Source organism: Populus nigra, chromosome 5 (genome assembly GCF_951802175.1).
Source record: "Populus nigra chromosome 5, ddPopNigr1.1, whole genome shotgun sequence".
NCBI classification, from domain to species: domain Eukaryota; kingdom Viridiplantae; phylum Streptophyta; class Magnoliopsida; order Malpighiales; family Salicaceae; genus Populus; species Populus nigra.
In genome coordinates, this window is record NC_084856.1 from 750,781 (window position 1) to 773,523 (window position 22,743).

General features: G+C 34.7%; 2 protein-coding genes and 1 long non-coding RNA gene across 5 annotated transcripts; all 3 read left to right on the forward strand.

The window, feature by feature from the left end:
- Positions 1 to 5,202: 5,202 nt before the first annotated feature.
- Positions 5,203 to 6,402, forward strand: LOC133694496 (phosphoprotein ECPP44). Its single transcript, XM_062116032.1, has 2 exons — positions 5,203 to 5,613; positions 5,726 to 6,402. The coding sequence occupies exons 1-2, from the start codon at positions 5,338 to 5,340 to the stop codon at positions 6,125 to 6,127; spliced, it is 678 nt and encodes a 225-aa protein (XP_061972016.1). The 5' UTR covers positions 5,203 to 5,337; the 3' UTR covers positions 6,128 to 6,402.
- Positions 6,403 to 9,329: 2,927 nt separating this feature from the next.
- Positions 9,330 to 10,638, forward strand: LOC133693181 (uncharacterized). The gene is made up of 2 exons (XR_009842092.1): positions 9,330 to 9,492; positions 9,576 to 10,638. It is a non-coding gene; the product is annotated as an uncharacterized LOC133693181 (long non-coding RNA).
- A 2,091-nt stretch (positions 10,639 to 12,729) lies between these two features.
- On the forward strand, positions 12,730 to 21,869 carry LOC133694301 (ubiquitin-like domain-containing protein CIP73). 3 transcript variants are annotated; one of them, XM_062115788.1, is made up of 18 exons: positions 12,730 to 13,082; positions 14,509 to 14,650; positions 15,016 to 15,133; positions 15,594 to 15,692; positions 15,796 to 15,914; positions 16,079 to 16,162; positions 16,775 to 16,948; positions 17,029 to 17,098; positions 17,174 to 17,328; positions 17,977 to 18,141; positions 18,222 to 18,293; positions 18,721 to 18,841; positions 18,920 to 19,231; positions 19,322 to 19,446; positions 19,524 to 19,724; positions 20,368 to 20,991; positions 21,178 to 21,333; positions 21,502 to 21,869. In XM_062115788.1, the coding sequence occupies exons 2-18, from the start codon at positions 14,522 to 14,524 to the stop codon at positions 21,571 to 21,573; spliced, it is 2,796 nt and encodes a 931-aa protein (XP_061971772.1). In that variant the 5' UTR covers positions 12,730 to 13,082; positions 14,509 to 14,521; the 3' UTR covers positions 21,574 to 21,869. The 3 variants fall into 3 exon arrangements, with proteins under 3 accessions (XP_061971772.1, XP_061971771.1, XP_061971773.1); XM_062115787.1 differs by having other exon boundaries at positions 12,731 to 13,082; positions 14,498 to 14,650; XM_062115789.1 differs by having other exon boundaries at positions 12,731 to 13,082; positions 14,498 to 14,650; positions 19,539 to 19,724.
- Positions 21,870 to 22,743: the final 874 nt, after the last annotated feature.

Sequence of the window (22,743 nt, forward strand, 5' to 3'; positions counted from 1 at the left end):
ATGTTTTTATATTTTTTTCAATTTCATCCTTCAATATTTATTTTTTAGACTTGGTCTTCGACATTTTTTTCTCACTTTTCTTTTTAGGAGGTTATCTCATTCTTGTTTTTATAATCAAGAGGTTAGCAGATTAACCTTGGTTAACTTAAATTTTGTCTTGTTTTTTTTTAGAATAATTTTAAAAAAAATTCATGCCTCGAAATTTTTTTATTAAGAATTTTTTTTGTTGCCTTTTGGGTTTGCTTTTTAAGCATTAAGTCCCTGTCTTGTGATGAAAGTCACAGGTTTTGAAGGTTAGCATGAATTGATTTTTATTGTATCTTCTTTTTAAAAAAAAATTAATTTCTTCCTTCAACATTTAATTTTTTAGAAACCAGTCTTCATTCTTTTTATTCACTTTTCTTTTTATATGGTTATCTCGATTATGTGTCTATAATAACGAGATTAGCAGGTTAACGAGAGTTGATCTAAATCTTACTTTTTTACTTTTTTTAATTGTTATTTTTTAAAATTTTATTAATCAACATTGAATTGTTTTGTAGTTGGGCTTTATGATTTTATTCAATTCGTTTGGAATTGTGATTTTTTTCACCCTCTACTTGCAAGGATAATCATTTAATTATATAAAAAATATATTTCAAGAAACATAGTTATTAAACACGACTTGGTACATGTTTCATGTTACGGGATCAAATATTTTTAATTTTATATTTCAACATTTAATTTTTTTGAATTTGGTCTTCATGTTATTCTTGTCACTTTTCTTCCTATAGGGTTATTTAAATCACGTGTTTATGATTGTGGGATTAGTGCATCTATGTAAGTTGACTTTGGGTTTTTTTTTCCACTACTTATTTATGTAATTTTTTTCAGTTTCATCATTAAATACTAAATTATTATTTTTTTTACTTTTTATTGACACGGATGATTTTTCAGTGAATGAAAATAATATTTTAAGAAATATAGTTGTTAAACACGGCTAAATACATGGTTTATATTGCAATATTAGAGATCTTAATCTTAGTTGTTTTTTTATTTAAATACTGATTTAATTAATTATATTTTTAAAAATATATTTTTAAAAAAGAATTCAAAAACACACTAGAAACTTGTATATTATTTTTTGTCATGGAAAAAAAGAAGAAGAAGTCACCCCGCCTTGGAACGGGGGTACAAAACAAAACTAGTGATGATTCTAATGCATCATGAGTTGGATGGCTTTCCCACGGAAAGGGCCCCATGTTTTTTCAGCCCGAAATACAAGCACTTGGGAGCCATGACCCTGACCATTCCTACCGGCCTTTATCGTCTTTTGATTTCCCTGTCCTTTCTTTTTTATTTTCATATTCCTAACGCCATAGGATAGGACCCCCTAACAATATCGAAAGTACCATCAGTCTTCGAGTTAAAAAAATTACGTTGATACTCTCTATACTAATTATTTGATCTAATTTAGTCCCTCATGAATGGAAATTAAGTTTCCGTCCAATTGAAAGGATTTTTCTTCTTTTATTCGATATTATATATTATGATATATTTTTTTAACGAGACCACTTTCACAAAATTATGACGGAAAAATCCAAATAGTTCGCGGCAACACTTATTTATGTCTAGGATAATTAGTTAATTTTTTTGTTATGACAATCTGATTTATTTTTTATAATCAAGGTGGTTGAAGACCGGTGTTTGTTACTCACAAGAGGTTCTATTTGATAGATTTAAAAACTCTCAAATGATTAAGTTATTAATTTTTTTTTAAAAAATACAATAATATTGTAAATAAATATGCAGTAGAGAATTAAGATTCCGAACCTTTTATTTAAATGATTCATGGTCTATTTATAGCTTACGGGTCTTTCTATGAAGAGAAATGACTAAAATGTAATGTTGCTCTAATAATATTAAAAATAAAAAATATCATTGATATATATATTAATGTTGATGAAAAAATATCATATATATGTTAACATGAATAAATGAATAACTATTTCTTATATAATATTAATAGAAATAGAAATATAATGCTTATTAAAGAATTTTTATACACTAAATATGCTCAGAAAAAGTATAATTCAGTGGAGCCTAGAAGAGATAATCCTTCCAATAGCTGAGCTCTAAAAGTTGGGTTTCAGGGGGGGGGGGGGGGGGGGGGGATGAAAGTTAAAAAAATAATACCAAAACTGCTGGCATTGAGATCTTTTTAAAATAATGGTATTTTAATAAACAGTTGATAATGACGTGAATTTAATTAAATAAATAATTGGAAGTTGGAATGGTTGGAAGCAGTCACTTGCAATCACACGTGGACACGTGCCAAACACAAAAGACCACTCCACATAAAAAGTGGATTAGTGTGTAATTCATAAATAAATATCTTGGAAATACAATCATCGGCAACACTAAACCGACAATCTGTCCACTCAAGTAACGCATCCACGACGTCAAAGTGGGATTTATCACCTTAAACTATTGCCTCTCACCACACATGAACCGTACCACAAACCTGCTAGTCGCAAATCTCGAGATACCCTTCCCTTTCTTGCCGACGAAACCGCCCTCAGGTCCCACCCAACTCGGGGTACTTTTTCCGATGACGAGGAACGACGCCCAGACCCTTCGTACGGTTAAATCCTGAATACTTACATAGGATTCTTATAATTACTGTTTAAAAAATGGATTACGCTCCGTGGTTTGCGGTTTGTCTTCAGATTTGTGCAGTTAAATTTTTTAAATTAATATTTTTTATTATATTTTCATTTAAAAATAAAAAATATATATTATTTTAATATATTTTTAAACAAAAAAAAATACTATAACAAACACTTCATACCATGATTTTAACCACCTCCAGACTATATATATGAAAATACTTGATTAATTAATATACATTGTAATTTTATATTGATTTTACTATAAAATATTTTTTAAAATTTTAATTAAAAATAAATTTATTTTTAAAAATTATAATTATAAAAAAATACCACGGTATCAACTAAGGCAGGTAATCCAAAAAAGGCAAGGCTACAAAAAAGTCGGATTTTATAGGTCAAGATAGATTTTTATACCCTAGTCCTGCCAATCTAACTAGTTTATAAGTGATTCTGCTGGTCACTGAGGTAGAAATGCTACCGAATAAGAGGTGGAGTGCACATGACCCCTCTGAAAGTTTAAAATGATGACCAAAATTTAATAGTTATTTTATATAAATTTTATTTTTTTATAAAAAGATCCTTTTTAGTAAAAAAATAGTATATTTTAGTTAAAAATCTATAATTATTGTATTTTTTTTACGTGTAAATGATTTTTGTATCTTAATAACACCCCCCCCCCCCCGTGTGTAGATCTTTCAAATCATGAATACTAGATATCTATACAAATTGATATGTTAATTTAATTTTATAAAATCCAAGCCCGCCATTCTTTACTTCTTCTACTAATTTGTTATATGTTTCAATATCTCTTGATAACTCAGTAATCCAATAAATAATCTAATTAGTAAGTTAATAGTTCTAGACCAAAATGAATTAAACGAATAGATAATTTTGTGTGGTAAGAATATATTTTCCCATAAATCTTCTAATCTTAATATAAATAATCCGTTTCTAAAATTAAATTTAGTAGCCATTCCATGTATATTACTAGAGAAAACAATAAAATATCTGAGGTTGCTTTGCTGTTTATTTGAACAACGAACACCTCTCCTGTTTATTTCTTTTACTCTTGTCTTTTTTTTAATCTCACCCTCTCGTATTTTTTTTATTTGATCACTTTCACAATAAATTGATTTGCTTTTCAGTTTTATAATTTGTTTTACTTTACTTTACATGAAGCTCTTGACATGTTAAAAAAAACTTTTAATGCTTAGTTGATAATCAACTAGACACATTTAAAATAAATGAATATTTAGAAGACAAATTTAAATCTAAAATAAATGTTCAATCATTTTTTTTATGAAACCAGTGACTAGATTGAACGAACTTGAAAAAAAAATTGATATCTGTGCCAATAACTTATAAATGACACAATATTGTGATGATAATTATAGCAACTACCAAGCTCGAGATGCGCCCTTACATGGTGCCAACAAAATCATCACGGTGAGGAGTTTCTTATCTAATGGCCTATTGAGACAAGGGCTCTCCGGTGTTTTTTTTTTTTTCCTTTTCTTGTTGAGTTTTGCGCTTAACTCTATGTTGTCTTTTTTTATATACATGTTAAATTTGATTTTTATTCATTTGATTATTATTTTTAACAATCAAATGAATAAAAATCATGTAAGGGCACATCTTAATTTGATAGTTTGATTGTTTTTTTCTTTTTTTAATTTGATCCCCTTATATTAGCATGATCTAGAACTAAGTTTGATAGTTTATTCTAGTTGACTTTAAATTGGGTTCTTGCAATATCAATTATAAATTATAACTTTGAGTTAGTACTTAATCTAACAAAATAAAATTGAACTTTTATTGATTCAAAACCATTAAAAGTTTAAAATTTTAATTTTAAAATGAAAAAAATATTCAATATTGTTTTTCAAGAAATAACATCTTTTCAACTGGATATTTAATCAAAACAAATAAATTTATTAACATTTGTTAATATATAATTATTGATTTATTTTATTAAACCCAAATATAAACTTTTTAACTTGCATTATAATTTTTCTTAATAATAATAATAAAAACGTTTACAGCACCTATATTTTATTTATGTTGAGAAAACAAAATCCCCACCCCACACTCAACACACACAAAAAAAATCTGCTGTGGCCCCGAGATACACCGCCCCCCCTCCCCCCTCATATTTATCCAATCGAGGCCGACACCACGGGTCTCACTCAAGGACAGCCATTCACGTTCTCGTTCCACGTGTCACCAACGCATTTGCAGAACATTACAGCGTACCCCTCTCAACTTTTCAGACTGCTACTTTACACATTCCTCCACGTATTAATCACGCTCATGCCTCCACCACTCCCATGAGTTCCATCTCTAATTACTAGACATCTAGCCAATCATTCAAGCGAGTACATATAATTCTATACATGTCGTAAAGTAATACGTTTTGATTTCCTCCCTTACTTAAATTTACACGTCGTTACAGAAGTGAAACCTGACTGGCCCAGCTCACTTGGCTTTATTACTTCTTAATCGCGTCAGCTCCGCGTTGGCTTCCAGGCTCCAGCTATAAAAGCCCATCACCCCTGCTAACCCAAACCCAAACCCAAACCATCAGTTACAAGCGCAAATCACTCGAAGCTGAAACTTGCTCATTTCAATTACTCTGTTGTGATTTTGATCTTTTCTTGATTAAGTTCATATTGTGATTTTGATCAGTATGGCTGAGGAAAACAAGAGCCATGAGTATGAGACCAAAGTTGGTGAAGAGAGTGGTGCTGTTGAGACCAAGGATCGCGGGTTGTTTGATTTCCTGGGGAAGAAAGAAGAAGAGAAGCCTCAAGAGGAGGTGATTGCTACTGATTTTGAAGAGAAACTTCAGGTTTCTGAACCCGAGACTAAAGTAGAGGAAGAGCACAAGAAAAAAGAGGAAGAGGAGAAGAAACCTACTCTCTTTGAGAAACTCCATCGATCAGGCAGCAGTTCTTCCAGCTCTGTAAGTTTCTAACTCGATCCATGGATCGATCTCATTATTTATTTTGTTTGTTGTCTTTTCCGTTAAGTGTTTCTTGAGATTGACAGATTTTTTGATGTGTTAAAAAATGCAGTCCAGTGACGAGGAGGAAGGTGACGATGAAGAGAAAAAAAAGAAGAAGAAGGAAAAGAGGTCATTGAAAGAGAAGATGAAGATATCAGGAGAGAAAGGAGAGGAGAAGGAACACGAGGACACTAGTGTTCCTGTCGAGGTAGTCCATACAGAGACACCCCACGAACCAGAGGATAAGAAGGGTTTCCTTGACAAAATCAAGGAGAAATTGCCGGGACATAAGAAAGCTGACGAGGTCCCTCCTCCAGCTCCTGAATATGTTTCCCCTGAAGCTGCAGTTTCCCATGAAGGAGATGCCAAGGAGAAGAAGGGACTACTCGAGAAGATCAAGGAGAAGTTACCTGGGTACCACCCCAAGACTGAAGAAGAGAAGGAGAAAGAAAAGGAGAGTGCTTCCCAGTAGGGCAGCAGGCAGTATTCTTGTGTTCTATAGAACGGTGATGATGATGCTTGATGTGTGGCTTGTTTGGTTATGTCCATCTACTGTTTTTCTTCCTTTTTAGAAAAAAAAGCTCGGTTTACTGCAAATATTACAAGACCATACGTGCTTGTAATTTGATGTAAGATTGTTTAGGGTTTTGATCACATCTCATGTTTTCAGGATCATTTCCTTTGTTTTTGTTATTTTGATCCCTTTTTTAAACTATAATCAATGAATTATTATTTCCCTTGTTTCCACTTCCTTTTGATAGCTACAAGATAGAGAGAAGAAATTAAAAGGCAAAAGCATGGTCTCCATTTAGCTAAATGATCTTGAAGACTCCATGCATCTTGCCTTAATTTGATGTGTTGAATGTGGTGGTGGGGGAGAGTGATCATGCCTCTAACCCCACATGAGGCCCACTTCAGCGTTGTAAAATAACTTCATGGAGAACTTATCAAAAGTTCAAGTCGGATAAGTTCATGATATCACTCACCCTTTATTCCTGTGATTTGAGGTTGTATTCATTAGAAAAATGAAAGAATCAAAGCCAATGCTGGCTCCTAATCCACGCACATTATTAATCTTCGGCGCCTAGAAAATTTGATTGTTAATTGGGTGGGGTAGTCTCGGAGAAATGTGGCATGGTCAGCAAGTGGTTTCGAAGGGACTCGGGCGTTCCATGATTGTCGAGATCAAAATTTACAGGTGTTTTTGAGTGTAAAGTAAATGTTGTTTTTTAAATAAATATATTAAACTAATATTTTTTAAATTTATTTTTATATCAACACATAAAAAAATATTAAAGAACTTAATTTAAAATAAAAAAATTAAATTTAACCAAAAACAGTTTCAATCCAAACACTCCATCTTGATGCGAAAGAGAATAATTTATAGCTAAATTGCAATGAGTGTACACGTGTAGGGTTCGATTAAGACAGGTGAAGGAGAGCTACAGTGCTGAAATCTTCGAGAACTTCCTTGGTAGGGATAGAAAGATGAGAAAGAAAAAACGGAAAGGGACATTTCTCTGATTAGCTGTTTCCTCCATGATCCGTTGTTTTTAAACCCCACATGGGGACCCGGATAAATCTTAAATCACCGATCATAGGATTATCCGGGTTAACACTAATCTATCTTTTTTATTCTATAACCTAAAAATAATATTATTTTTAAAAAAAATCTAACAAATTTTTTACTAAGATACGTCTGCTTGAATTCTCGACCGAGTCAAAGAATTTTAAATCACTCGAGCCATGGATGAACCCAGAATGCCATAAATATTTGGCTACAAGGGCCATACAGGGAGGTAGAAATTCATCCCACCTCTATTTATTGGCTTTGTGGATGATTGATTGATACCGTTGGCACTGGAGTCCAGATGGGATCACTTTTCCTTTTCCTTTCGGTTACCTTTAGGAAGAACTCATCCAGCACTTGAAGAAAAATGGTGGATCTAATAGGGTCCAGGGTGGAAAAAATAGCCGCTTGAGGTCGGAAAGCGGTGATTTTAACGGAAATTTGATGCGTGAATCAGGAAATGATGTTTGTTTTAGACTAATTTTTATGGGCCATTGATTGAATTCGAAGAGAATCGACAACAAGTTATATACAACTTGCTTGTTTTTTTTTTTTTAATATTTTAATTTTAGTATATTTCCAAACAAAAAACACTTCAAAAAATAATCACAACCATACTCTCTAATACCTTTTCAGAACTTAAAAAAATTAGGTTTTTGATCTATCTAGATAATAAAAATTAGTTATTTTTTAAAAGATTGTTTTATATATATATTTTTTATTTAAAAGCAGAGATAAACTTGGAGTGAAATAAAAGGTTTCTATGCACTTTAGTCAGCCTTAAAAATTAACTGCAAGCTATGCCATAACACAGCTTGCAAAGTCTTGACGATCATGGCCTCACAAGAGAAAATGGTAAAAGTCGAAAGAGAAAATGCGACTAGCAACGTGCCAGCTATAAAGAACTTCATGATGCTCTGAATATGGAGTATCTAGATTAGTCCTGAGATCTCGCTTTATTTTTTATTAACTTATAATTCGTTCCTATGGTTTCAATTATTTTGGAAGTTAGTCCTTCTAGTTTTGAAAATTTAAGTTAGTTTCTTGACAAAATTTGATTGCTAATTTTTTTTTTAATTTTCTAAAGTATCCTTGTTAATTCATTTCAAGATTTTCTATGTCAAGTGAGATTTGAAATTTTGATTAAAAATAAAGGACATTTAAAAAAAAACCGTTAAGAAATTGTCATGAAAACCACCAAAATAATCAGATTACAAATAAATATAAAAACTTAATATAGGATTGCTTAAACCAGATAGATTAGCATGAGGATCAAGTAATAAATTTAATTAGCATAAGGATCAAACGAGCCATTTAATAGCAATAACATCAGACTTGACTATATGGTTTATTTTACTAGATAATCATACGAAGAAAGTGTTTAGAAGCATAGTTTTTAGACCTTGTTTGGTGGCGGGCCTGGTTCAAGATCCGGATTTAGGTTTTGACCAGGTATAGGATCAATTTTTTTTAAAAAAAATCAAAACAATATCGTTTTAGTAAAAAAAACAATATCGTCTTAGTAAAAAAACAAAAATCAACGGGTTACAACTGGGTTTTTGACAGGGTCTTGCCGATTCAACTGGGTCTTCGGATCAATCCACTGTGTCACGCTAGTTTTTTCTTCTTCTATTTTTTCTTCAACCTGGTTACGCCGAGTTTTAAAACCATGTTTAGAAGTTCAGTATCAATTATTTTTTAAAGTTTTTTATTTGAAAATATATTAAAATATTATTTTTTAAAAATTATTTTTTATATTATCATATCAAAATAATCTAAATATAAAAAAAATTAATTATTTTTTAAAAAATTTAAATTTTTTAAAATATAAAAATAATCCTGCCATAATACTGATGACTAATATCATTGGAGAGAGGCAATTCAACAGGGACGTTGATTTATTCATGTCTGCCACCAAGGATTTGACAGGCAAAGATCGATATCGCCGTAACTTTAGTCAAATAGTAGCGGAGTTTTAATGGAAACAGCAAAGTTAGGACTTGTCAATTGTCATACAGCCCTCGGTCCAGGTTTTGCTGCTGGAACCACAAATAATATTCTAATTTTAACCTAAGTTTTTTTTTTCCTGAAAAGATAGCGCCAACCGTGACTACCGTATTAGATACTGCATTGGAACCTTTGCCACTCTGACTTGCCTAGTAGAGATGTATTTTCAATTAATTGTTCCTTCAATCTTATGCAGCTAGAAATTATTCCTTTTCAAATACTTAGAGTGGGAAAATTGATCATACTTTCTGTTCCAGGAGGTTTGCTTTCTTTCCCTCAGCAATCAAACGACTTAATTTACAATTAGTGCATAAAACAAGCTGTCAGATTTTGACGTTTGCAGAGCTGACAACAATGGCTGGCCGACGACCGAGGGAGGCAGTTAAGGAGACATTGATAAGTAATGGAGGGGGAGAATTTAACGAGGAGACCCACGTTCCCTTACTCCCAGTATACTGCAACTTTCGAAGAATACGAACAACAAGGATACGAAGTATGCACTTGCTGAGATAAAAAGAAGAGGTTGTAATAGTAGCCAGGCTAGTTTGTCTTTGCCAATTCTTAATGAATTGTGTAGGCTGCTTCAACACTCTATGGTCCTCGCACATTATCAGAATGCACACAAGAATTTAGCCACCAAGCACTAGCAATGGCAAAGGGATGGGGTGTCCTTCAGCCAGCAGACTGGTCACAACCTGATCTTTCCTCAAAAGTACTCAAACTATTAGCTGATCCATTTCGAGACTCGCTTCCAAGTGGTAAGAAGTCTGGTGACATCAAACAAGATATTAGTAAACCAAAAGGTGGCTCGTTAAAAAAAGGGGATCGAGCGAGCGCCACATTTTAGAGTGCTAACCCGAGGAATGATCTGTTAACAGAAGGCACATTAGCAGTGGTAGAGATGCTGCAGGGACAGCAGTGGATTCCAGTACATGATGATGATGATGATGATTTCTGCTTGTTTTTCAAGTGGAAATTGGACAGTAGCAGTTTCTATACTAGCTTCGCAACCATTGAAGGGGAGGTGCCAAAGGAGACTAGCTCCGGAGTTTATCGACCAAAGGCATTCTGGGTCATCTAAGAAAGCACAAGGCTCTCCCATCGAATACTTTACTGGTGCATCTATTGCATTTACAATGTCGTAATCTAAGAGATCGGTATTCAATGCTTGTTGTTATAATGGGAAAAAAAGAGCTTCCCTGAATCCAAAACATGGTTGTATTGATATTTTAAAAACTCCGCCTTCAAAAAACAAAGTGCCCATAAAAGGGCAGATGCTTAGATGAGAACTTTTAAGAGTCATGATACAAATAACTTCGAGGGATTTACTTATTTGTCCATCCAAATCACTCATCGGAGACTCTTTCCTTCAAGTAATAGATCAAAGGCTTTGTTAATGTCTTCAAGATTGACCTCATGTGTCGAAAACTTATCCAACTGCAGTTCCTGAGAAAGAGAAAAACTTGTAAGCATGCATCTGCAGAACCACTTAAATTCAACATGCCAAAACATGAATCACCAAGGGATCATAGCTTCTTATTTACGTTTTACAAGACAAGTACCTAGTCCAAAACAATATTACATGTACAGATACAATTTGGTGCCTCAGATAACAAACAAACAGGAGGCTACTTGTACCTCTACAGTGTTGGATAACAACATTCTTAGTTAAGCCATGATAGGCAAGAAAAGATAAGTTTACCACCGTGTCCATGTAACGCTTAAGGAGAACTGGAATATCAGATCTTAGCTCTAGAAAAAACCATTTTGTATTTTATAAAATCTAATATCAATCTTTCTTTTAAAATCCTGGCTCACATGTTTATCCCTACATTTTCCACTATTGACCAAGTCTGTCACTCCAAATTCTATTCCTGTGTGAAAATGAAAAACAGGGCATCGAGTATAAATCATGTCATCAACTGTAACATTATTTTGATGTTTTTTTGTTGTTATTATTATTGTTATTACTGTTATGGTTGTTGTCGACGACGACAACGATTAAGCCAATTGTTAATTAAAAGTCTATATTCTAAAATAACAATCTATTAATTGATGTTACTAGAAATCTTGATGGTAAGACCTGCAATAAATACCCCACACAAATATATTGTATTAAGAATCTATAATGGGATGATATGCAGAAACGTGTTATGTTAGGAACATATTATGGAAGGGCTGCTCAAAAATATTGTGTTATGGATCTATAATTGCGTGACTTACATATAAAAACATGTTCACGGTAAATAACAATTTTTTACTAAGATATGAACTTGAGTACAAGTTCCTCCCAACCCGGGAAGACTAATAGAGGAATTTTCTTGAGAAAATAAATATTTCCTTAATTAATTTTATTTTTTTTCTATTATTTATTATTTTACTTTTCTAGTTTTTTTCTATTTAAAAAGAATAATTTTCATATTTTATTTTTACTAGTCTGTATTATTGGAGTCTTTTGGTTTATAGCCTTTTAATAAATGAGATTTAGATGAATATAAATGGAATATTTTGGATATCTCCTTATAATTTATAATTATAGTGTTATTAGTTTTTAAGGGCTTTGACTTGTACAAACTCCCTTATCTTTTACTGCCATGCCAAGTGTTCTGCAAAAAAGATTCTTGTTTTGTTATTTAAGCTGAAAATCTTCACCCATGCTAATAAGATTTAGCCTACATAATTATAAATTTTTTCAAGATTAGAAAGTACTTATCAAATTTTCCTAGAAATTAAATATTTACAAAATTATATATGAAAAGAAACTAATCTAGAATGATCCTGAATTTCAACCAATGAAATAGTCCAATTCAAATTATTGTCAATTACCCTGGAAATTACTAGCTTATTATTATATTCAGACATTCATAACTAACAATTACTAGATTTTTTTTCAAATTAATTACAAAAACATAAAAGACAGGTAATATTTGGTTATGAGTTAACCACGCACACAGTGCTAGTTTTAATAATGAACAAAAACTACATTAAAAACAACAATGTTTAGTTAAAGTTAACCACAGAGCATCTTGCTATTTTTTTTTAAAGAACATGGAAAGGCAATATTTCTCTTTCAAAACTTTTTTAAATGATTATAAATAAATAAATACTCATGCTTAAATTTATCTTATACTAACAAGTTTGTAGTATAATTAATTATAACACCTTAAAATTATATTTAGTTAGTTCCAGAATATAAAAAATAAATAGAGAACAAATAAAATTACATTTAATTGAAAAAATAAAAAAAATAAATAAATCATTCTTTAAAATAATTAAAACATCATTTTTATACTTTCAAAACAATTATGTAAAAACATGTCTCTTCTGTACGGTAAATTCTATTCAAGAGACTATTATTTTAATCAGCTAAACGCGTGTTCTAATCGATGGGGCTACACCGCCAATTCTTGTTGGTCTTGGACCGGTATGCAAGCCTATAAAGCAAACACTGGGCAAGGTTTCCAAGCTCATTATACCAAGCCTCCAGAACACTGAAGGCCCATGAGAAAGATCGCGCTAAACTTCCTACCTATAAACCAAAACCGGCCATGGCAGCCTTTTCCACCAACCGCCACCTATCCAAACGATGTCGTGGCATGACTCCTCCTGACCCCTGCTGTGTCTACCTCACCATTGCCATATTTGGTCTCAATTTTTATGAGGTTGCCTTGTAAATCTAGATTCTTCTGGAACGTCCATTAACCCGGCCACTCGTGTCCCGCTGTACGCCTGTGGCCCTAGAACCAACTCCCTTAACCTCGAAGTTATCCTCCGATCATATCCAATTTCAAATTAGACACCCTAACTATCACTCTCTCCGATTCTACCTTTCTTGCAAATTCAAGCAAAGGTCTGCCGCGAGAATTCCTTTTTTCCCAGATTGGTTATCTTTATTTCTGCTAAGAAACCCTAAGAAAATTTCATTTTTTGTAATGTATCAGAATTTATTATGCTATAGCATTTCTGCTTTGAAAGTTGACAAGGACATGAGGATTTTTTTTTAAATTTTGAAAAAATATTTTAGGGTTGTTAATTAGCTGTGCAATCATGATTTAGATGGCTTAGGGTTTTTGCAAAATTTAATTTTACATGCCTGTTATTTTGAACCCTGGAGTTGGTTATGCAGATGTTGCATCTGATTATCTTTGATTTTCCAGTTGTTAGAATTGTTTAATGCGGTGTGTTTGTATCAAAATGGACTTTATTTTGGTTGTTTTGAGTTTAAAGCTGGCATAGATCGCTATTAATTGTTGAAAGGGGGTTGATTTTAGTTGCGAGTCGATGGCGCGTGGAGTTTTGATGTGTTTCGGTTAGTTTGAAAGTGTTGTCTATTTGATTGTATTTAATGGCTAAATGAAGATTGATAAAGTTGGGATTTTGATGTTGACATTCATCATTAGTTGTTAGGTGACTCCTGATTTGGATATGCTTATAAAGATATGCTTAGAAGGATGTTAGAAATTATGTTCTTTTTAAATTGAATGCCGGAAATAACAAAATTGTTTACAGCATTTCCATTTAAAGGAAAAGGTGTAGGATAATAGGATCGTTTTTGTTTTGTTGCAATTTTTAAGACATAAAGGAGAGATGCGTAGTAGGAATGTATATAATTGGATGTCAGATTCTTCAGTAGTTGGAGTATCTTTGTTATGTTGTTTACGATGTCGTGACATCAGCAAGCTTGGGAAGGAGAGATGTGTGGTAATTATTATAAGTTTTTATTTTGATGGTTGCCAATAAATGGAATAAATGTGTGTCCGGTTAGGTAGCCTTCATGGGCTAGAAATAGACTCATCCCACAGTTAGGAATTTAAAAGGGGGTTTCAGCTTTCATTGAGTTCAGATATACAAGATATTAGTATGAATTTGGAAGAGAAGAATCAACGATGACTATGCTTATTTAAATGAATAAATACTTGCAGAAAAAAGGATGTTAGATGTCTAATTGATCATTGTTATGTTGTTAGACGAGAGCATTCTGTTTGGCCTTCATAGTTGATCAAATCTTTTTGTAGATATACTTTTCCTTAGTTCAATTTCTTTTTATTTTGGCTTCCATTCTTACATGAACTTATTACATGCACATGGTAGATTGATCACGTTGCTCTTTTAGCAGCTATGTTTCCTAATAACTGCGCATCTTCCAAGTGCTTTGAGACATTGATTGTAATCATATTAGGAAAGATTGAATCACCCCTTTTTTTGGTGCATTGAAATTTAATTACCTGGATTACGTATCTTATTTGTAAGATTTTCACATTTTAGAGTTTTGGTAGCTGCTGAGGTACCATGGCAAATGAGTACTCTAATGAAGGCTCCAGTACAAGCCATGTTTCCGGGGAAGGTTCGGATGCAACTGTAGAGATCAATATCAAGACCTTAAATTCTCAGAAATACAGTTTTCAGGTCGACAAAAATGTAAGTATTGCGTGCCTTTGACAATTTCTTTTTTGAGCTGTACTGTTTATGCTTTTGTATTCATATTTAGTTGTTGAGGTGGAGTTTTTTGGACGAAAGAAAATATCTCCAGATTTTTTTGTAATGGAAGCTTTAATTTTAACTTGTGCTGTGTGCCTGTTGTGGAAAAACTTTTCAAGTTTTTGGATCGGAGAGATCATGTCTTTGGGTTAATAAAAGTAATTCAACGTAGTTCCATGCATTTCATTGGTTATCAAGAGAGCTTTTAAAGGACGTGTGCTCTCTGAAATTGCATAGATGTTTTTATTTGGACTGTCTAATATAGTTTTAATTTTGAATATAGCTTTAATTTTGAATATTTTCAGATGCCAGTTTCCGTATTCAAGGAGAAAATAGCGAATGAAATTGGTGTTCCGGTGAGTCAGCAACGGCTGATTTTCAGGGGAAGGGTCTTGAAGGATGAACACCTCCTTTCTGAATATCGTATCCTATCATATAAGCATTAAAAATGCCGTGCCTGCTACTCTTCCTTTTAGGCCCTCTTTTTGCTGGGGAATTTCATCACTTGCACTTTATCTGAGTTATTGTGCTCTATAGATCTTTTGTTTGGTTTGGTGGAAGAGAGATTCATATATTGTTGGATGTCATTAACCCTGAAACTTTTTTCATGTGCATTTAATCCGATTTATGAGAAGCAAGTCACCTTTCTGGTAATTATCAGATACAATCTTCTTATGGAGTCAGATATTATGATATCCCACACTCAGTATCATCTTAAATCACTTGGTCATTATCGGATACATTATTTTATGGAGTCAGATTTTATGATATCCCACACTCAGTTATCATCTCAGATCACTCCATGCGCAAGGACTTCAAGGATTTTTTCTTTGTTAATACTGGCTATGTTACTATTTTCACTAAATCCCTTGACTGTTCCCAGAAGTGGAAAATGGCCATACGCTGCACTTGGTTGCAAGGCAGCCTGCACAACCACAACATTCAGCTGATACAAGCTCTGGGGATACAACCAGGAATAATGGTAATCAGGGTATTGATATTTAATTATTTTGCTTGTGAAGTAATCCGGATTTGAAGATGTTATTTAAATTGATAGTTTTCTCTTGTAATTTTTCAAATGACAGGAAATAATGCAAGCGCTGGTGCCCCCCGAAACCGCATTGGGCCCATATCTCACAGTGTAGTTCTTGGGACATTTAATGTTGGGGACCAAGGGGGAGGCATTGTTCCAGACCTCAATCAGGTGTGTTTCTTTATTTTTTTTCTTTTTTCTTTTATAGGTCTGCTGGTTTAATCTGTGTATCTTTATTTGATGTTCAGTCAGGGTTAGTGGTAGCGTAAGAATGTAGAGACCATATTTGCATTAGTATTAGCAGAAACTCTTACTTATTGTTGCTTGACATGCAGGCTATTGGGGCTGTTCTGAACTCGTTTGGAATTGGTGGCCAGGCAGCAACCAACAGCATAGGTGGCATGCTATTATCAAATATAGTAAGGATTGCTTGTTATTATGTATAATCTCATTCATCATCAGACCTCTTTAATCTGTATAAATTATGTAGTTAACAGTTTAAACTCCAATGGCATTGTATTGCATCATTCCTTTTTTGCATTGTCAACAATTAATTTGGTACTAAGCAGGATGATACCAGGAGGCTTGAGTTCTAACCCTACTTTTGTCACCGTACCAATCCCACAAAAAAGAAAATGTTTGAGCCATTACAACTGTGAATTTTCACTCTTTGTGCATGCTGGAGCTAATTCTGCTTTGCCATTCATATATCAATTCCATAATTATGATTCCTGATCATGCCATAAACAGCATTAATTTTTCAAGTAGAAGCTCAGTTGAAAGGCTCCTATTAGGAGTATCGATTTGGATACCCTTTAATTGTATTGAAATTTTGGTTTATACTTTGATTTTTAGCATCTGTCTTTCATATCAGTATCTGATTCTCGAATTATCCTAAAATGCTAACAATTATGAGAGCAGTTGCATATTGTTGACATCTGATTTTCATATCAGTGTGAGAATATAGAGTGCATGTAAGACATCGGAGAGGAATTTGAGACATTTAACTGATTCTCATGTTCTGTTGACAGCCAAATGTTACTGGTCAAGCTTCTCAGGGAAGTGAAACCGGTGCATCACGTGGCAATATTGGTGGTCAAAGCCCTGCAGGAAATCAAACACAGTTTGGCCAACCATTTCAATCAGCTCCTCAAGTTGTGCAAGTTCCTCTGACTGCTGCTATACCTGTTCCTTCACTTCATTCGGTAATAACATCTCCTTCCGTTATGTATTTCTGAGATGTGTGTGGTTATAGTGTGTTGTAATCTTGTCCTTTCTGTTTCAGCCAATTCCTGATTCCTTGAACACGCTTTTAGAGTTCATTACGCGCATGGAGCGGGTGCTGGCACAAAATGGTGATGATTGCAAAAGTATATAATCATTGTATTTTCATTTTAAAATTCCGAAAATAACTTATTTGCTTTATCTAGGTAATCTGCCAAATACATCAGCAGCCAGCATCGGAGACCCACCAAGGGTAGAATTACCTTCTAATGCACGGGGCTTGCCAACACCTGAAGCTTTGAGTATTGTCCTGCGTCATGCAGAACAGCTTCTTAGTGGTCCCACAACAGCTGCATTATCTGTAAGCACTTTGTGCTGATTCCCCCTATCTGATATCACTGTTTGAGTTCATAAATCTTTGGTTATTCATGTCAGAAGTTGAACCAGCTTTGTAATTTGAATTTAATGTGAGCATTTCAATAATTGGACTTTATTTGTATCTTGTTGAACCTGTTATCTTGCATACTTGCGATTCATTTTACTTTGGTGTGATAGTCCTATAATGTTGGATTCTCTGTGAACTTCACTGCCATAAATTGTTTTGTGAAACATACAGTCTATGTAAGCATTTAAATTTAAGGCATTGTTATAGGTATCTTAATAACACTTTATACAAGGATAATAATTATTCCTAATTCTCAACAAGGCATAGCCATTATGAATTCATCTTTATTAACATCAGGGAGAATGCTTTAACATGTTTGGGGTTCGAGAATCACCAACATTGCTATGCAAGTGAAGGTGATACTTGGTCATTCAGAGAATTCATTTTAAATTTCATTTGATGAGTGGGTCATTTGTTATTTTTAGGGCTTGATGGGTAAATTGATGATAAGATTTTGGAGATAAATCAATGTACTATTTGTTAATGCTAGAGATAAGTTTATGTGGAATTGATAGGTTTGTGATCTGATTATGCATTATTTATAATGTGCTGCAACGTTCGTAGCATATTACAGGACGTCTGGAACAAGTGGTTTCCTCTACTGATCCTGCGATCAGGGGCCAAATTCAGACAGAATCAATGCAAGTTGGCCTTGCAATGCAACATCTAGGTTCTCTTCTTCTAGAACTTGGTCGCACAATCTTGACATTGAATATGGGACAATCACCTGTATGTTCTGATCCTTAGTCAGTTCAGTGGTTCAGATAATGATAAAGTACTGTGCATAATCGTTTTGTTGCAATTTGCAGGCAGAATCTTCTGTAAATGCTGGGCCTGCTGTTTATATTTCCCCATCAGGGCCTAATCCCATAATGGTCCAGGTTTGTGAACGATTATTGAAATTATTAGTTTGTTTACTTTGGCATTAACTTATCTCACTAATCATTGGTGACTGCTGTGGCAGCAAAAATATATAGGGCCTTATTCACTCGCTGTTGAAATCTGTTATTAGGGGTGTCAATATCGTAAAGGAATTTTGAGTGTCAGATTATATACTGATGCATGCCTTTATCTCATGTATCACTGATTGGTAATTGGTATTCATGTGTTTTCATGGTTCTCTAGATCATATGAATCTGTTATGCTGTAATTGCAAAGGCTCTTTCAGTTACCTGCTAGGCTTTCCTTACATACAGCCTGTCTGTCCTATTATCTATAAATGGCTTTACTGCTGTGTAGCTTAATTTCTTACAATGAATTTTGTATACCAGCCTGGTGCAGTGTTTCCTAATCCTAAATTCTTTGCAGCCCTTTCCTCTTCAAACCAATTCCCTTTTTGGTGGTTCGGTTCCGCCATCAAATCCCGTTGCATTTGGCCCTGTTGGTATTGGAAATGCTCCAAGGCATGTAAACATTCATATACATGCTGGTAAGCAAACCAAGCTTTACTTGATTTATACTGTTGCTTACTTGCTTTTGAGTTCTATTTGACACCCTTCATTACCAGGGACCTCTTTGGCATCAGTTATTCCGGCCATAGGTAACAGGACAAGTAGTACAGGGGTGCAGGGCGAACATGGTAATACTGCCAGTTCGGGTGTTTCAGGCCCAGAGCAGGTGCTACCAGTGAGAAATGTTGTTGTAGCAACAGTCCCGCTACGCTCTGCTGGTGTTACAGTTGCTGCACAACCTGGTCTTGGGCTTTCTCTGTCACAGCCACCTTCTGATTCCATGTCATTAAGCTCTATAGTGAATGAAATAAACTCGCAACTGAGACAACTTTCTGGCAATATGCAGGAGGGAAACCAGCCTGCGTCAGGTAGCCAACTGTTGCATGGTCACATGGTAAAAAATCAAAGATATATTGTTCTTTTTACTTGCCAAAATCACAAAATATTGCTATATGCAGGCTCCATTGGATCTGATGCTGGTAACAATCCAACAAACTCAGAGATGAATAGCACTGTGTTCAATGGAGTTGGGGAATCCAGTGTGTCCTTACCTGGGGTTATGTCAGAACACCATGGTCAGAAGGTATGCTTTCTGCATTATTCAAGGATCCTCTTTGTTACTCCTTTCTGGCCTGTACTACATTGTTGAGGGAATACCAGACACATGCTGAACAGGTCCAGGTACGTGACAATGATTCTTTTAGCTCAAAAGACATACCATCTTCTTCAGAGGACAGATCGTCTTCTCTGAAGTCTGATGATACTTCTCAAGATGTTTCCAGTTCCAGCAGTAAGCATGATGTTCCTGACAGCACTAAAGCTGTTCCGCTTGGTTTGGGTTTGGGGAGTTTGGACCACAAGGTATGGTGATTGCTTTTTGTTTTTATTCGAGTTATTTGTGATGAATTTAATCAAACACGCCAACCTGTTAACAGATGAAGGAATAAGCAAAGCTATTAAACCCAACCCAAGACCCAGTCACTGGTTGAGCAGGGTAACTTTGGCCAATAAAAAACATCGGCTCAATATATTTTTTTTAAAAAAAGTTAAAGCAACTGTTTTTTTTTTCAAAAGTCAAATCGGTTTTGACCGGGCCATATGTTAATTTGCTGGGTCATACGGGGTCAACTCCCCACCCAGTTTAGTTACAAACCTAACCGGGGCTTTGGGTTGGGTCAGCATGTCACTGGGTTGACCCCCTGGGCTGGGTTTAATAACACTGGGAATAAGGCTGTGGTGTTGGAGGTTTGAAATGCTTGCTGTAATGGATGCTACGAGATGCAACATTTTTGTTTGTTGCTATCATTTTATAAACAGTGTGTGTTATGCTGTAATAGGTGTGAGCTTGTCATGATTTTACATTAAAATTAGTGCTTACTACATTCTGCCACTCTTGACATTGTGGATTGATGGTCGCATCTGTCATGCATGCCTTACTTATCCACATGGTAAGTTTTTATTTTTTGAGAAAAAAAAAGCTGATCTCTTTTGTTGATGTGACCAGAGACGAACCAAGCAGCCAAAATCTCTTGTCAGGAGTGTTGATAGTGAAACAACCAATACCCATCCCAATCAGAACCCAGACACTGGGATCATTGGCCAACAGCTTTTACAATCTCTTGCATTTCACAGCTCTGGCACAAATAGAAATATCATGCCCTCAGATCCAGTAGCCCCCTCTGCTGGGCAGGTCATGGAGGGTAGACCACCAATAAATTTAAGTTCTGATGGCCAGTTGGACACCGCCAGTGTTGTGTCTCAGGTTTTACATAGTCCTGTTATAAACAACTTGTTGACAGGGGTTTCAGAACAAACTGGTGTTGGTTCTCCGAATGTCTTGAGGAATATGTTGCAACAGCTTACTCAGAATCCCCAAATAATGAACACTGTCAGTCAGATTGCTCAGCAGGTTGACAGCCAAGATCTTGGAAATATGTTCTCAGGTTTAGGAAGTGGCCAAGGTGGCGGTATTGATCTGTCAGGGATGGTCCGACAGATGATGCCCGTTGTTTCCCAGGTTCTTGTCCGTGGATCACCCACTCCCCAGCTGTTTCCTACCCCAGAACCTGAACCCCAGATGCAATCCAATGAGAGGGAATCAAATGGAGCTGAAAATCCTAACATTCAGGTTTGCATAACCCAACGAAAGAAATAAAGGAATGTGAATTAGCATGAAATCCTATAACAGAAACAAAAGAGTGCTCTGTTCTCTCTCCTCTCTCTCTCTCTCTAATTTAATTTAATCAAGGTATCTCTTTCAAAGAATGGGAAAACTGTCCCTGTTTTGACTGATTTTATCTTCTGTGCATTATAGATCAACCTTCATGAAGTGGCTCAGAGGATTGAACAGTTTGATGCACCTCAAGATGTTTTCCAAGCCATTGTCGGAAATGCAGCAAGGTTGAATGGCAATGGAAGCAATGCTGAAGATATTCTGCATGAGTTGAACAACAATGAGGATTTAGCCAGTGTAAGTTTTATGTTTCTGTATCTTTCTTGCTGTTGTACTTTCAATATTTTTCGGCTTGTACATACTGATGATAGCAATCAAAGCACCTGTACACTTCTGTTACTGCATTTGAATTTTCTTTGTTATCATATTATACATGAACTCAAGGCAATATATTTACTTGTACAGGATTATGTAGAGATGCTGCAGCGTGATATTCATCGACGACTTCAGGATGACTCTGGGGAGGAAAAGTGCTAATTATTGTTTAAGTTAAAATGGTTTCTGATAATTCTCATAGGGTTACAGATCCGGACAGATTTCCAGAAATCATCGCCTCCGTTTGGTTTGCTTTCAAATTGTCTTTCGAGCCTGTAGAATGTTGTGCAGATCAGGCTTTGGGGCTCGATGTGCCCCAAATTGTAGGTGGTTGGCAGATAGACTTTTTGGGTTAATTGTGTATTAATCGCTGCTTTAAATATTATAATTACATAACATTGAGTTCTGAACAATTTCAAGAATTGGTTCTGACAATATGCAGCCTAGCATTTTTGTGATACTGTTTCGGCTCGAATTGGTAGTTTGTTTATGCTGAAGTGCTGCTCTGTTGACAGGGATTCAATAATCCTTGTCGTGTTTTGTTAGTCATGGATTTGAATCATTTGATAATTCCCCGGTTCTAATTATCAATCTGTACGACCATTCTACTAATCTATATCTCTATTCCCGAGTGCCATGTCTCGGTTGGGTGCGGGTGGTTATGGGTCGGTCTTGGGTTTTGTTCGGGTCATGTATGGGTTTGGACTGGGTAGTCTGTGCTCGGTTTGGGGCATGGCTTGGATTCCATTCTGTATAATATTTGCAATATTTATAAATTATTGCATACGTTGTGCAATTACTCGAGTCCAATGCATAATGCAGAGTCTCTGACACAATCTGAGGCTTGCATCGTAGGTTACACAAGTCCATGATTACATATGAAATTAATGTTATAATAATTATAATAAAAATAATGTATTGAAAGCATAATTTAATCATTTGCATTTCATTTTAATTAGTTAAAATGCTATCCTAATGGATCCAGGAATCATGATAATTATCAAAATGGGCTCTCATTGGGTTAGGTAAAATATCATGGGCTGGGTTTTGGTTACAGTGGATCAATAATTAATTAATGCTTGAGCAGGTAATATAATTTCTAGCCTTAATAAAAGATTATTCCAATTAATTTCTTCCTGTCTGTCTCCTGGTGTAGCAAGTAGTCGCAGTCATCCTCCGTTTGCTCTCATAGCTTCCTCAAGTTCAGCAGCCAATGCCTCTCAAAACCCTAAGAGGTCGTTAGGGTTAGTAGCAAACGCGATGAATCGCAAAGACATCTTCAAAGCTCTTTGCAATGACTGGAATTTTCCTTTTGAGCATATAAAGACATTA